Consider the following 12,367-nt stretch of genomic DNA (forward strand, 5'->3'; position numbering starts at 1 on the left):
AACGTTTGTGGATTCAATGTTTTGGGCTTTTTATAACATGGTCTGTTTGGCTTAATTTGTCTTGGGAATTTCATGGCGGACCGTACAAGTCCGAACAAGTCAAATTGTATATTTGTATTGTTTTCGGGGCACCTCTGCCTCACAATTCTGAAGATCCGGGTTCAAATCCGGCCCCGCCTGTTTGGAGTTTGCATATTCTCCCCGTGCCCGCGTGGTTTTTTTTCGGGTGCTCCGGTTTTCTCCAACATCCCCAAAACATGCATGGTAGGTTGATTGAAGACTCTAAATTGCCCGTAGGTGTGAAAGTGAGTGCGAATGGTTAGTTGTTTCTATGTGCCCTGCGATTGGCTGGCGACCAGTTCGGGGTGTGACCCGCCTCCCGCCCGAAGTCAGCTGGGGTAGGCACCAGCACGCCTGCGACCCTAGTGAGGATGAGCGGTACAGAAATTGGATGGATGGATAGTTATTGCTTTCATTTTCCTGGCGCCATCTTCAATACTGCCGCTAGATGGCGGCCGTGTGTGGCGAATGACGTGGCTGCCGTTAAACCATCATCAAAAGCGAAAAAGGCGACAGACTTTTTAGAAACAGGTTCCATTCGTGTTGCACACCCAAGGTGTGTTCATTCGAAATAACTTTTCCTTAGCTAGTACAGATCGGGACATTCGCCGGGCGGTCAAATAAGACATTTTGGAATGTGGTGAACACAATCAGAAAAACAACAACAGAAGAACATCGCCTTGCTAGTTGTTTGTTAAAAGAAATTAAACAATTGTCAACATATCTTTTTTTCTTCGTTGTTGGTGATAAGATTTCAGTCATCCAATCCACTGAAGAGAGTCCAATAACAAAATCAGAATAAGCTCAGTTGAACAGCTGATTGTACAAAATGCAGGTTCCCGATTAATTTAACAAGCTTGTCAAATGTATTGACAAGAAGCATTTATGACATAGCGTCGTAATTCAAAAGTTGCTTCTCTTATTCTTTGAAATAAATGATTTCTTCCTCTACTACGGAGTCTTCAACGCCGTCGCATGATGGCAGACTGGAATCACGAAAGCTTGAGCATGCACCACCGAAGAAGAAAAAGACGGAAGTTGTAAATGGGGCGACGGGAGGCAAATGAAGTTTGCGGCAGCGAAAAGAAAACAAACTGTTGCAAGGCTTGCTCGGCGTGTTAGGCAATTTAATGAAGAAACATGGCGTCGTATGAGGAACAACTTTGTACGAGGGCGACGAGCGACGAGCGACAACAACTGGACGCGAAAATGGTGTTTTACGTCCAAGGTCTGTCCACATGTTCAACGTTTTTTTTTGATTTTATGTTTTTGTTTTTGAATTTATTTATTTATTTTGTAAACACATTTTCATTCTTAAATAAAGTAAATGGACTCTCTTCTGGCTTATTGTGAAGACAATGTAACACTGTGAACATAGTTGGAAGAAATCAAACAGCTCATGCACACATGGGAGTTGCTTCACTGCAGTTCCAATGAGGCACAAACAAAACTACGTGTTGCTTATATTCTTATTAGTGGAGCTGTCAATTGCTTAAAATAAATCGCATGATTAATCACCAATTAATCACAGAGTTTGTATCTGTTCTAAATGTACATCCATACATCTATTTTCTGTACTGCTTCTCCTCACTACGGTCGCGGGCGTGCTGGAGCCTATCCCAGCTATCATCGGGCGGGAGGCGGGGTACACCCTGAACTGGTCGCCAGCCAATCGCAGGGCACATATAAACAAAGAACCATTCACACTCACATTGACACCGACGGGCAATTTTTGCCGGGCCTAAATGTACAGTTAAAGGATATTTTTCTAGTTTATAATACTCTTATCAACAATTAAGCTTACCTTTTGCAAATATATTTATTATTGCAACATTTCAAATTAAAGCCCAACAAAAAACAACAGATGGGCACGTACTGTAAAACTGTATTGTACTGTAATGTAACTGTTACTGTAAAACTAAACACAAAATAACAAAAATTACACACATTGTAAATTAAATACAACACATATTCCATTTAACAAACAAATCGCGTCGTTAGAAAAATCGCCAGCTTAACGCTAACATACAATGTAAAACCCCATTGACAGACTAACACAAAATTAGCAAAAAAAATCATGGCAAATGCTCTCAAATAGCAAATCTTCACACACTAACGCTTTTCAGAACACATACTGACAGATAATATAACGATATAACAAAAAATTAGTCACTGTTAGTAACTCGTTTGTTTTGCTTTGGAAGTTTACATGACTACTGAAGTTTCTTGCATGTATGTTGCTTTTCAAGCCTTCCGAGGAGAGGAGGAGGAAAAAGAGGTTCCACCCCCCCCTTGTGTTAAAGAGGAAGAGGATGACCCACAGTGCCCTCACGTTAAAGACGAAGAGGAGGTGTTGGATGTCAGCGAGTTGCCGTTAACTGTTGTCGTCGTGAAGAGCAAAGATGATGAAGACGAAGTCGGCGTTAATGAAGAACCATGGCGTCGGTCACAGCGTCATCATTCCAGTGCACGTGGAGGGAAGTGTGGAGGACTACCAGCAGACAACCTCGTAGCTCCACTGTCACAGAGTGAAGACATAGAAGAAGCGTTGAGGAATGACGGAGACAAACACTTGGAAAGCTCTGGAAAGAAGACAACCGACTTGGATCAAAAACCCTTTAACTGCTCAGTTTGTGGTAAAGTCCTTTCTTATAAGCGCAGTTTGAACGCGCACATGAGAACACACACAGGGGAAAAACCTTTTAGCTGCTCCGTTTGTGGTGAATGTTTTCTTCGAAAGGGAAACATGATTAGACACTGCAAGACACACACGAGAGAAAAACCTTTCAGCTGCTCAGTTTGTAGCGAAAGCTTTTCACATGTGAGTAGTTTAAATAAACACACGAAAATGCATACAGAAGAAAATAAATTTACTTGTTCAGTTTGTGGGAAAGGTTTTCCTCGAAAAGGAAATATGGTAAGACACATGAGAACGCATGCAAGAGCAAAACCTTTTCGTTGCTCCCTTTGCGGCGATACATTTACACAAAAGGTCTCATTGATTGCACACACAGCGACACACAAGGGAGAAAAACCTTTCACTTGCTCAGTTTGTGGTGAGTGGTATTCTCACAAGCGCAGTCTTAAAGTACACATGCGGACGCACACAGGAGAAAAACGCTTCAGTTGCTCCGTATGTGCTGAATGTTTTACGTATAAGCACAATTTGATGGCACACATGGCAACACACACGGGAGAAGAAGCTTTTAGTTGTTCAACTTGTGCTAAAGGGTTTACTTGTAAGCAAAATATGAACATGCACATGAGGACTCACACGGGAGAAAAACCTTTTGCGTGCTCCATTTGTGGCGAAAGCCTTTCTTATAAGCAGAGTTTGAAAGTACACATGCGGCGACACACAGGAGAAAAACCCTTTAGTTGTTCAGTTTGTGGCGAGAAATTTGCTCTAAAGGTGACTTTGATCGCACACATAGCAACACACACCGGAGAAAAACCCTTTAGCTGCTTGGTTTGCAGCGAAAGCTTTAACTATAAGCACAATTTAAAATCACACATGCAGACGCACACGGGAGAAAAAACCTTTAGTTGTCTGTTTTGTGGAAAAAGATTCAGTCAAAAGTCAAATATGATGACACATAGGAGGACGCACACAGGAGAAAAACCCTTTCTTTGCTTGGTTTGCGGCAGTAAATTTGGTCACAAAGTGTCTTTGAATGCGCACAAGCAGACACACGATGTAAAATAAACATTCTCCTGCCTGGTGATGCGAAAAAAAAAAAATTCCTATCATGTCTTATTGCGTACTATTGGATTAAATGTTTTGGGACTTCACTGCTGTTCTTCGTCCTTCCTCTGCTTTTATCTGCTGGAAACATACCTGAGTAGGGGGCATGTAGCAACATGTGATCAGACAGCAGAGGTAGAAAAAACACTCGCATTCTATTCTTACACTAAGTAGACTACAAATACAGTGGTGCCTTGAGATATGGGTGACCTGGTTTACAAGTTGTTTTTAGATAAGAGTCATTGTTCGGCTGATTTTGTTTTCCTTTTCCTTTGATTTGCGGGCAAAAATGTGGGATAAAGGTGCTGTATTAACATAAAACAAAGAATTACACATTTTGTATTAAAAACAACAGCATAGCTTTAAGTCCACTGGTTTATTGCTTACAAGTAATGGGAAATTGATCGACTAATAAATAGCATCTGTGGTATTATTATATTGCCTTAAGGAGCTGTTATTTGGACACAAACACTGCAGTAACACATGTAGACAGACAATACTCACCGGCATAGAGTTGAAAACAGATGTTTACATACACTATATAAAGGAAAATATAAAGTCTCTTTTTCCTCACTGGCAAAAGCAGACTTCCTGTTTCAGGTTAATTAGGATTACCAGAATCATTTATATTAGCTAAATGCCAGAATATGCAATACGCAATTTTTCATTACTTTCTTCAAAGTCATATGTTTACAGAGAGCAAGATTAATATGCCTTTAAACAATTTGGGAAAACCCAGATGATGATGTCCTTTCTTTGGAAGCTTCCATTTTTTTGGACAACATTTGAGTTAATTAGAGACATGCCTGTTTATATATTTGAAATAGGGACACCTGAAACATCAGGAAGACAACTGTGGATTCACACAAGTCTGGTTCATCCTTGGGTGCAATTTCCAGATGCCTGAAGCTGCCACGTTCATCTGTTCAAACAATTATACGCAAGTAAATGGGACTGTCCAGCTGTCATACCGCTCCAAAGGAGATGGCTTCGGTGTCCAGGAGATGAATGTGCTGTGTTTAAGAATCAGAATCATCTTTATTTGCAAAGTATGTCAAAAACACACAAGGAATTTGTCTCTGGGAGTTGGAGCCGCTCTAGTACGACAACAGACGGCTATTTGACAGAAAATACTTTTGAGACATGAAAAGATAAAAACATTACGGAGAGTGACTGAGCAAGGAAAGTTTACCGGTAATGTGGTAACGCCGATACAATTTATAATTTTTTTTACTATTGTGCAAATGATGCAGAGTCCTCTAGCAATTTAGAGCAGTTTGAAATGACTAATAGAGCAATAATCTGGTACAGTGACCATTGTACAAATGGTGCAGAGAATTCAAGAAATTGAAGCAGTTTAAAGTGACTACTAGCGCGATAATCTGGAACAGTGTCAATTATTCACAAGCACGTGAGAGGCCAGTATTGTTCAACAACAGATATACCGCCTTTGATGAGGCCGTTGACTGTGCTGTCGTCTGCAAACTTCAGAACTTTGACAGCCGGATGCGTTGAGGTGCAGTCGTTCGTATAGAGAGAGAAGAGCAGCGGAGAGAGGACACAACCTCGGGGTGCCCCAGTGGTGGTGTCCCCCAGCCACACCCGTCAGGAAGCTATAAATCCACTGGCAGATGGCAGGCGAGACACTGAGCTGGTGAAGCTTGGAGGAGAGGAGTTCAGGAATGATGGTGATGAACGCAGAGCTGAAGTCCACGAACAGGATCGTCGCGTATGTCCTCGCGCCGTTGAGACGCTCTAGGATGAAGTGCAGTCCCGTGTTGACTGCCTTGTACACAGACTTGTTTGCTTGGTAGGCAAACTGCAGAGGGTCCAGCAGGGGTCCCGTGACGCTCTTGAGGTGGTCCAGCACGAGACGTTGAAAGGACTTCATGTCCACAGATGTCAGGGTGACAGGCCTGTAGTCATTCAGACCTCAGCTTGCAGGTTTCTTTGGGACTGGGATGATGGTGGAGTGTTTGAAACAGGACGGTACTTCACACAGTTCCAGAGATCTATTTAAGATCTCTGTGAAGCCTGGCGTGAGCTGGTCCGTGCAGACTCTGAGGAATGATAGGGACACAAGGTCTGGGCCTGCCGCTTTGTTGATATTTTGTTGTTTGAAGATACGTGTCACATCCTGTTTGTGGATGGTCAACGCAGGAGGGGGAGTCAGAGGTGTGATGGTGGTCGGTGGTGCGGCTGTGTGGTGTGAAAGTGTCCTTTTCAAATCTGCAGTAGAAGGTGTTCAAGTTGTCAGCTCGTCCTTTATTGTTCTCTGCTTGGGGGGCATGGTCGCTTGTAGTTGGTTAGCAATTGTAATCCACGCCAGACTGATTTAAGGCATTGCATCATGTGACCGACACCTTGGGCCTCGCGGCCCCTCTGCGTCATTTGACGCGTACACGGCAAAAATTGTTGCTGCGCGTAGAATGTCGCGGAGATCATCTCTCGTGATTGGTCCGTTTTAGTCACATGCTGTGGTGACGTACTCAGTCTGCCCCTTCGTTCTACATATCATCTACGCCGGCGCCTTCTTGATCGATTTTGCAGCATAAATAAACATATCATCTGGTCATCTAGCTCCATTTGTTCCACGGTCGCCATTGTTCCTTGTAACGGAAAGGAAAGTAAAAACGGCTACCAGAAATGGCCAAAAAATGCAGAGGAAACTCCATCCGAGCCAATACCAGCCGTCGTGACACCTCCGACTTGGAGGTGAACTGCAGTACATTTTCAAAACTGCGGCATGGGTTTCGCTCGGGTATAAAGACAAACTGCATGCGGGATAGCCGCAGTAATGTCAGCGCGGTCACCGCCCGTGCGAGTATAAAGAAGCCTTTAGGGTCATTAGCGTTAAAACTGTTTATCCATCTTTTCTGCATAATTTCTCCTTGCGATGTTAATTTTTTTAGTCAACTGGTTTTTACCGCAATTATAGAGGGCCCTAACCCCACTTCGATATGCGTCTCCTTTGGCCTGGCGAAGTTGCTGAAGTTTGGCAGTGAACCACAGCTTGTTGTTATTGAGCGTCCAAAATGTCTTTGTTGGTACACACACATTTTCACAGAAAGTGATATAGGATGTGACACAGTCCGTATATTCATCTAGGCTGCCAGTTGAAGTTTCAAAGACACTCCAATCTGTGCAGTCTAAACAGTCTTGAAGTTTTAACTTTGCTTCATACGTCCACTTCTTCACTGTTTTCAGCATAGTCTGCGCACATTTAAGTTTTTGCCTGTATGTTGGTATTAAGTGAATTAATCAGTGATCAGACGGGCCCAGAGCTGCGCTGGGGATAGCACGGTATGCATCATTTAGCGTGGTATAGCAGTGGTCTAGAATGTCGTTTTCCCTGGTAGGACAGTCAATGTGTTGCTTGTATTTAAGTAGTTCGTGGTTGAGTTTAGCTTTGTTAAAGTCTCCAAGAATAATGAGGGGTGAATCTGGGTGCTTTTTTTCAAGTTCGTTTACCTGTTCAGTGAGCTATAGCGGTGCGGCATTCGTGTTAACTTGAGGAGGAATGTAGACACCTGCGAGTAGGAATGAACCGAAGTCGCCCGGCGAGTAGAATGATTTACAGTTCAAAAACAGCGATTCCAGCAACTGGTCTGAAATGCATATCAACCCAAGAACAAAAGCAAAAGCCCTTTATGAAGATGCTGGTTGAAGCTGGTAAGACTGGGTCATTATCGAAAGTGAAACAAGTACTGTACAGAAATAGGCTGAAAGGCCACTCTGCCAGGAGCAAGCCATTACTCCAAAAAAAAAAAAAAAAAAGAATAAAATAAAATAAATACAAATAAAAACACCAAAAAGCCAGATTACAATTTGGAAATGCACACAGGGACAGAGACCTTATTTTTTGGACAAATGCACTGTGTTCCGACACAAGTAAAATGGAATTATTTGGCCATAATGAGCAGTGTTATTTTTGGAGGGGAGAAAAAGAGAGAAGCTTGCAAGTCTTAACTGTGAAATACAGGAGTGACAGCATCATGTTGTGGGGTTGTTTTTCTACAGGAGGGACTGGTGCACTTCACAAAATAGATGGCATCATAAGGAAAGAACATTATGCGGAAATAATGAAGACATCCAGTCTGGCGCCGATGGTGACCAGTACCCGGATGTAGTCAAATGACGGGAGACATCTATACATTCTTTGATCTTGATTGAATGAGGTATCTTCACCAATGGCTCCAAATTGACACATTCAATATGGCGGCACCGAGGCGTGCTTATTTATGTTTGCTGTCGAGCTGCCGCCGTGGAAGAAGAAAAGGCGGAAGCTGGTCAAAGGGGCGACGGCAGGCAAAGCGAGAAGCTGCCGTTGTGTGCTTGTAGCTGCTAAAAGAAAACTAACTTGTGAAAGAGTCGGTCAGGGACAACGTAAACATTAGTAAAATACCAGAAGGAAACATGGCGTCGTACGAGGAGCAACTTTGCCGAATGAACGAGCGACAACAATTGGACGCGGCTTTCAAGGCTCCGATCGTGTTGTACGTCCAAGGTCTGTCGATATGTTCACCACTCTTCGACTTTATACACATTTTCATTCACAAAGAAGGTAAATGGAGTCTCGTTGGGGAATTATAAGGGCATTTCGCGACAGGAGGAACATAATCGATATAATTCTTGGTAAACTAACAATACTATTCAGTTAATTTGTTGTGCGCTACTAAATTCCGGAGGTCTCTGAAGGGACGCTTGGCTGGCGATTGGTGGAGAACAAGGAAGTGAACAAGAACGATGTGGCTGTACGGCAATACTGCTTAGACAAACTACACAATTCATAAATACTGACCACATCCCCTGGTCAAGGAGAAGACCCCAGTAAAGACAAAAGGAAGAACTATTGAGAAGGGCTCACAGATGGAATAATCCCGTATTCCCATATGACCAGGCTTCAATGGAAGGCAAGAGGGCAACATTAATCACTGAATTTATAATGCAATCAATAATATTGTAACAAACTTCTTTTTGTGTAGCCATGGCATATGTTGTTACAAATTAAACACGGTTTTTAAAAAATTATAATTAGTCACACTAAAATTAGTTAGCTACACATTATAACATACATCAATAACAATAACATACATCACTGTTTAATTGACATTAACAAAAAAATCTCTCCAGTGTCCATAATTTGTTCTATTTTTTTTATAAATATGCTGAAATTATGAGCACAAACCACTAACTGACACCTGAACTGTGACCCACTCTTTTCTCATGCCACGTTAAATTAATTTGTCGATGTTAAATTGTTCATGTGATTGCAGCTTGTTGCTTGTGTTTTTTGCTTTTGCTTTGGAACTTGACACAACTACTTAAGAATCAGATATGTATGCTGCTTTTCCAGCCTTGCGAGGAGAGGAGGACGAAGAAGGGGATTCACAGCCCCCACATGTTAAAGAGGAAGAGGAGGAGATTGACGTCAGCGAGTTGCCACTGACTGTGGTTGTTGTGAAGAGTGAAGGCGACGAAGACGGACCACCTGAGTCGTCAAATCTTCTTCGCCATCATCATCACAGTCCAAGTGGAGGCCCGCCACCGGATGATCTCTTAGCTCCACTGTCAGGCAGCGACGACGAGGAAGATACAAGCGATGTAGACTGTGAAGGTGACGACAAGCAGTTGAAAAGCTCTGAAAAGAAGACAACTGATGACGAACGTCCAAAAACTTTCAAGTGCTCCGATTGCGATAAAGTATTTTCTTATAAGTGGAATTTGAACGCACACATGAGAACGCACACTGGTGACAAACCTTTTAGTTGTTCAGTTTGTGGTAAAAGCTTCCCACGAAAAGGAAATATGGTTAGACACATGCGAATACACGCAAGTGCAAAACCTTGTCCTGATTCAGCTGGTGGCGATACACAAAATGTCTCCTTGACTGCACACACAGCGGCGCAAAAACCTTTTGCTTGCTCACTTTGCGGTGAATGGTATTCCCACAAGCGCAGTTTGAAAATACACATGCGGACGCACACCGGAGAGAAACGCTTCAGTTGCTCGGTGTGTGGTGAATGGTATTCTCACAAGAGCAGCTTGAAAGTGCACATGTGGACACACACAGGAGAGAAACGCTTCAGTTGCTCAGTTTGTGGCGAATGTTTTACTTACAAGCACAATTTGACAGCACACATGGCAACCCACACGGGAGAAGCATTCAGTTGTTCCGTTTGTGGTAAAGGTTTTACTTGTAAGCAAAATATGAACATTCACATGAGGACACACACGGGAGAAAAACCGTTCACGTGCTCTGTTTGTGATAAAAGCTTTTCTTATAAGTCTGCTTTGACCCAACACATGAGAACCCACACAGGAGAAAAACCTTATAGTTGCTCAATTTGCGGTGATGAATTTGCTCAGAAGGTCACTTTGGTTGCACACATGGCGACACACACCGGAGAAAAACCTTTCACTTGCTCAGTCTGTGGTAAAAGCCTTTCTTATAAACATGGTTTGAAATCACACATGCAAACACACACGGGAGAAAAAAGGCTCAGCTGCTCGGTATGTGGCGACAGCTTTTCTTCCAAGCCCAGTTTGAATATACACATGAGGAGACACACGGGAGAAAAACCATTCACATGCTCAATTTGTCGTAGAAGCTTTTCTCACAAGAATACTTTGACAGCACACATGCGGACCCACGACAAAGAATAATAATATATATTACAGGAATAATGTTTTCCTCTCAGGGGCTATTTCAGTTCTTACAAAGGGCTTCATGAAATGTAGGGAAAAAATATGGTTCAACATTTGAACAAATGTTCATTATTTTGTGTAATTTATTGTGTATGATGATATAGGAGCTGCTGGTTGAGGAGTGGCTGGAAGGTCATCCCGCAGCTTGCGGGAGCAGTATGAGGAGGAGTTGCTCTGTATTGTTCTTTACACACGCTACTGACCGTTTGTTAAAAGAAAAGAATAAATGATCAAATTCTTAACGTCTGGTTTCTTCCTCATTTTCAGATCAGACTTCAATCATTTGGTCCACTAAAGAATATAGGCAATAACAAATGCATGTAGCCATTCAGTAACGTGAGATGACTTGATTTATTGATTAAGAGCAGCATGTCTGCACTCTACTTTTGATCTAACACCCAAAAGTCTAGTGTTCATTAGAAATATTTATCTTGAACAATATATTTGTGTTCATCTACCTCGGCGCACCACCTAATTTTAATAAAAACAGAAAAAATTAGTTTCCTCTTCAGGGTTGGAATGTTCTGTTCTTCTTCCATCTCCTCCGGGGTGAGGGGGTTACATCCTGTTCCTCCTTTCCTTTGGTCTTTTGTGTTAGAACAGAACAATCTTCTGGCCACTCTGTCGGTGTCAGAGAGGCAAGTCAGGCTGTTGCCAAGGAGACCAGCCCATCCACACTACAAGCAGGATAAACAGAATAACGGCAGATGAGCTGCTCATCGCACAAATGCATGTTATTTACTAATTGAACACACTCCCCATGGCATTCAAATGTTGTTTTTTTGGCTCCTAATTTCTTCCTCTGTTCTCATCTAATGGAAATATACCAGAGTCGGCATGTGATCAGACAGCAGATTTGTTTTCAGATTAGACTCAGAATTTTTGAATGTGGTAATAGGTGGTAATAGGCTGGCACAAGACATGTATTCATCAGCAAACAATTCCCCGAAATAAGGCCATGGATGGGGAATATCTTGCTTCTCCAGAGCTATCACCACCATTGTTAATTTTCCCTTGTGCACGTTTCTGAATGTCATTACTTTCCCTGTCTGTTTGTTTCTAAATCACAAATCCCGTTGACTTTACCGAAAGTACAGATACCCGTTTTCAAATGTAGGGAGTAAAGGTAAAAAGTAGTCGGATAATTCAATCAGTGAAGTACAGATACCTGAAAAATCAACTAAAGTAAACTATGTACAAATCCCAATTCCAATGAAGTTGAGATGTTGTGCAAAACATGAATAAAAACAGAATACGATTTACAAATCTTGTTCAACCTTTATTCAGTTGAATACACTAGTACAACAACAGCGGCACGCTGGACGACTGGTTAGAGTGTCAGCCTCACAGTTCTGAGGACCCGGGTTCAATCCCCGGCCCCGCCTGTGTGGAGTTTGCATGTTCTCCCCGTGCCTGTGTGGGTTTTCTCCGGGCACTCCGGTTTCCTCCCACATCCCAAAAACATGCATTCATTGGAGACTCTAAATTGCCCGTAGGCATGGCTGTGAGTGCGAATGGTTGTTTGTTTGTATGTGCCCTGCAATTGGCTGCCAACCAGTTCAGGGTGTACCCCGCCTCCTGCCCGATGACAGCTGGGATAGCCCGCGACCCTAGTGAGGAAAAGCGGCTCAGAAAATGGATGGATGGATAGTACAACGACAAGATATTCCATCTTCAAACTGATCAACTTTTTTTTTTTTTTTTTTTTTGGTCTGTGCAAATATTCACTCATTTTGAACTTGATGCCTGCAACACGTCCCACCCCCCCCCCCAAAAAAAAGAAAAAAAGAAAAAAAAACTGGGACAGAGACATGTTTATGGCTGTGTTAAATCACCTTTCCGTTTAACAGCACT

The 12,367-nt window shown here is 42.5% G+C and overlaps 2 protein-coding genes across 4 annotated transcripts; both read left to right on the forward strand.

The window, feature by feature from the left end:
* Positions 1–1,109: 1,109 nt before the first annotated feature.
* LOC133399470 (gastrula zinc finger protein XlCGF57.1-like) lies at positions 1,110–3,906 on the forward strand. The gene is made up of 2 exons (XM_061671014.1): positions 1,110–1,288; positions 2,310–3,906. Exons 1-2 carry the CDS (start codon positions 1,201–1,203, stop codon positions 3,764–3,766), a joined length of 1,545 nt encoding a protein of 514 aa, XP_061526998.1. The 5' UTR covers positions 1,110–1,200; the 3' UTR covers positions 3,767–3,906.
* Positions 3,907–8,113: 4,207 nt separating this feature from the next.
* Positions 8,114–10,712, forward strand: LOC133400316 (gastrula zinc finger protein XlCGF57.1-like). 3 transcript variants are annotated; one of them, XM_061672819.1, is made up of 2 exons: positions 8,114–8,312; positions 9,162–10,712. In XM_061672819.1, the coding sequence occupies exons 1-2, from the start codon at positions 8,222–8,224 to the stop codon at positions 10,469–10,471; spliced, it is 1,401 nt and encodes a 466-aa protein (XP_061528803.1). In that variant the 5' UTR covers positions 8,114–8,221; the 3' UTR covers positions 10,472–10,712. The 3 variants fall into 3 exon arrangements, with proteins under 3 accessions (XP_061528803.1, XP_061528805.1, XP_061528804.1); XM_061672821.1 differs by having other exon boundaries at positions 8,240–8,312; positions 8,504–10,712; XM_061672820.1 differs by having other exon boundaries at positions 8,269–8,312; positions 8,494–10,712.
* Positions 10,713–12,367: the final 1,655 nt, after the last annotated feature.

The sequence above is a fragment of the Phycodurus eques genome, chromosome 3 (genome assembly GCF_024500275.1).
Source record: "Phycodurus eques isolate BA_2022a chromosome 3, UOR_Pequ_1.1, whole genome shotgun sequence".
Lineage (NCBI taxonomy): Eukaryota > Metazoa > Chordata > Actinopteri > Syngnathiformes > Syngnathidae > Phycodurus > Phycodurus eques.

Excerpts from the sequence above, each read along its gene's own strand:
- LOC133399470 (XM_061671014.1), top strand. The coding sequence starts at position 1,201 with ATGGCGTCGTATGAGGAACAACTTTGTACGAGGGCGACGAGCGACGAG. Across the intron at positions 1,289-2,309 it reads AATGGTGTTTTACGTCCAAG|CCTTCCGAGGAGAGGAGGAG; the intron begins GTCTGTCCACAT and ends TTGCTTTTCAAG.
- LOC133400316 (XM_061672819.1), top strand. The coding sequence starts at position 8,222 with ATGGCGTCGTACGAGGAGCAACTTTGCCGAATGAACGAGCGACAACAA. Across the intron at positions 8,313-9,161 it reads GATCGTGTTGTACGTCCAAG|CCTTGCGAGGAGAGGAGGAC; the intron begins GTCTGTCGATAT and ends CTGCTTTTCCAG.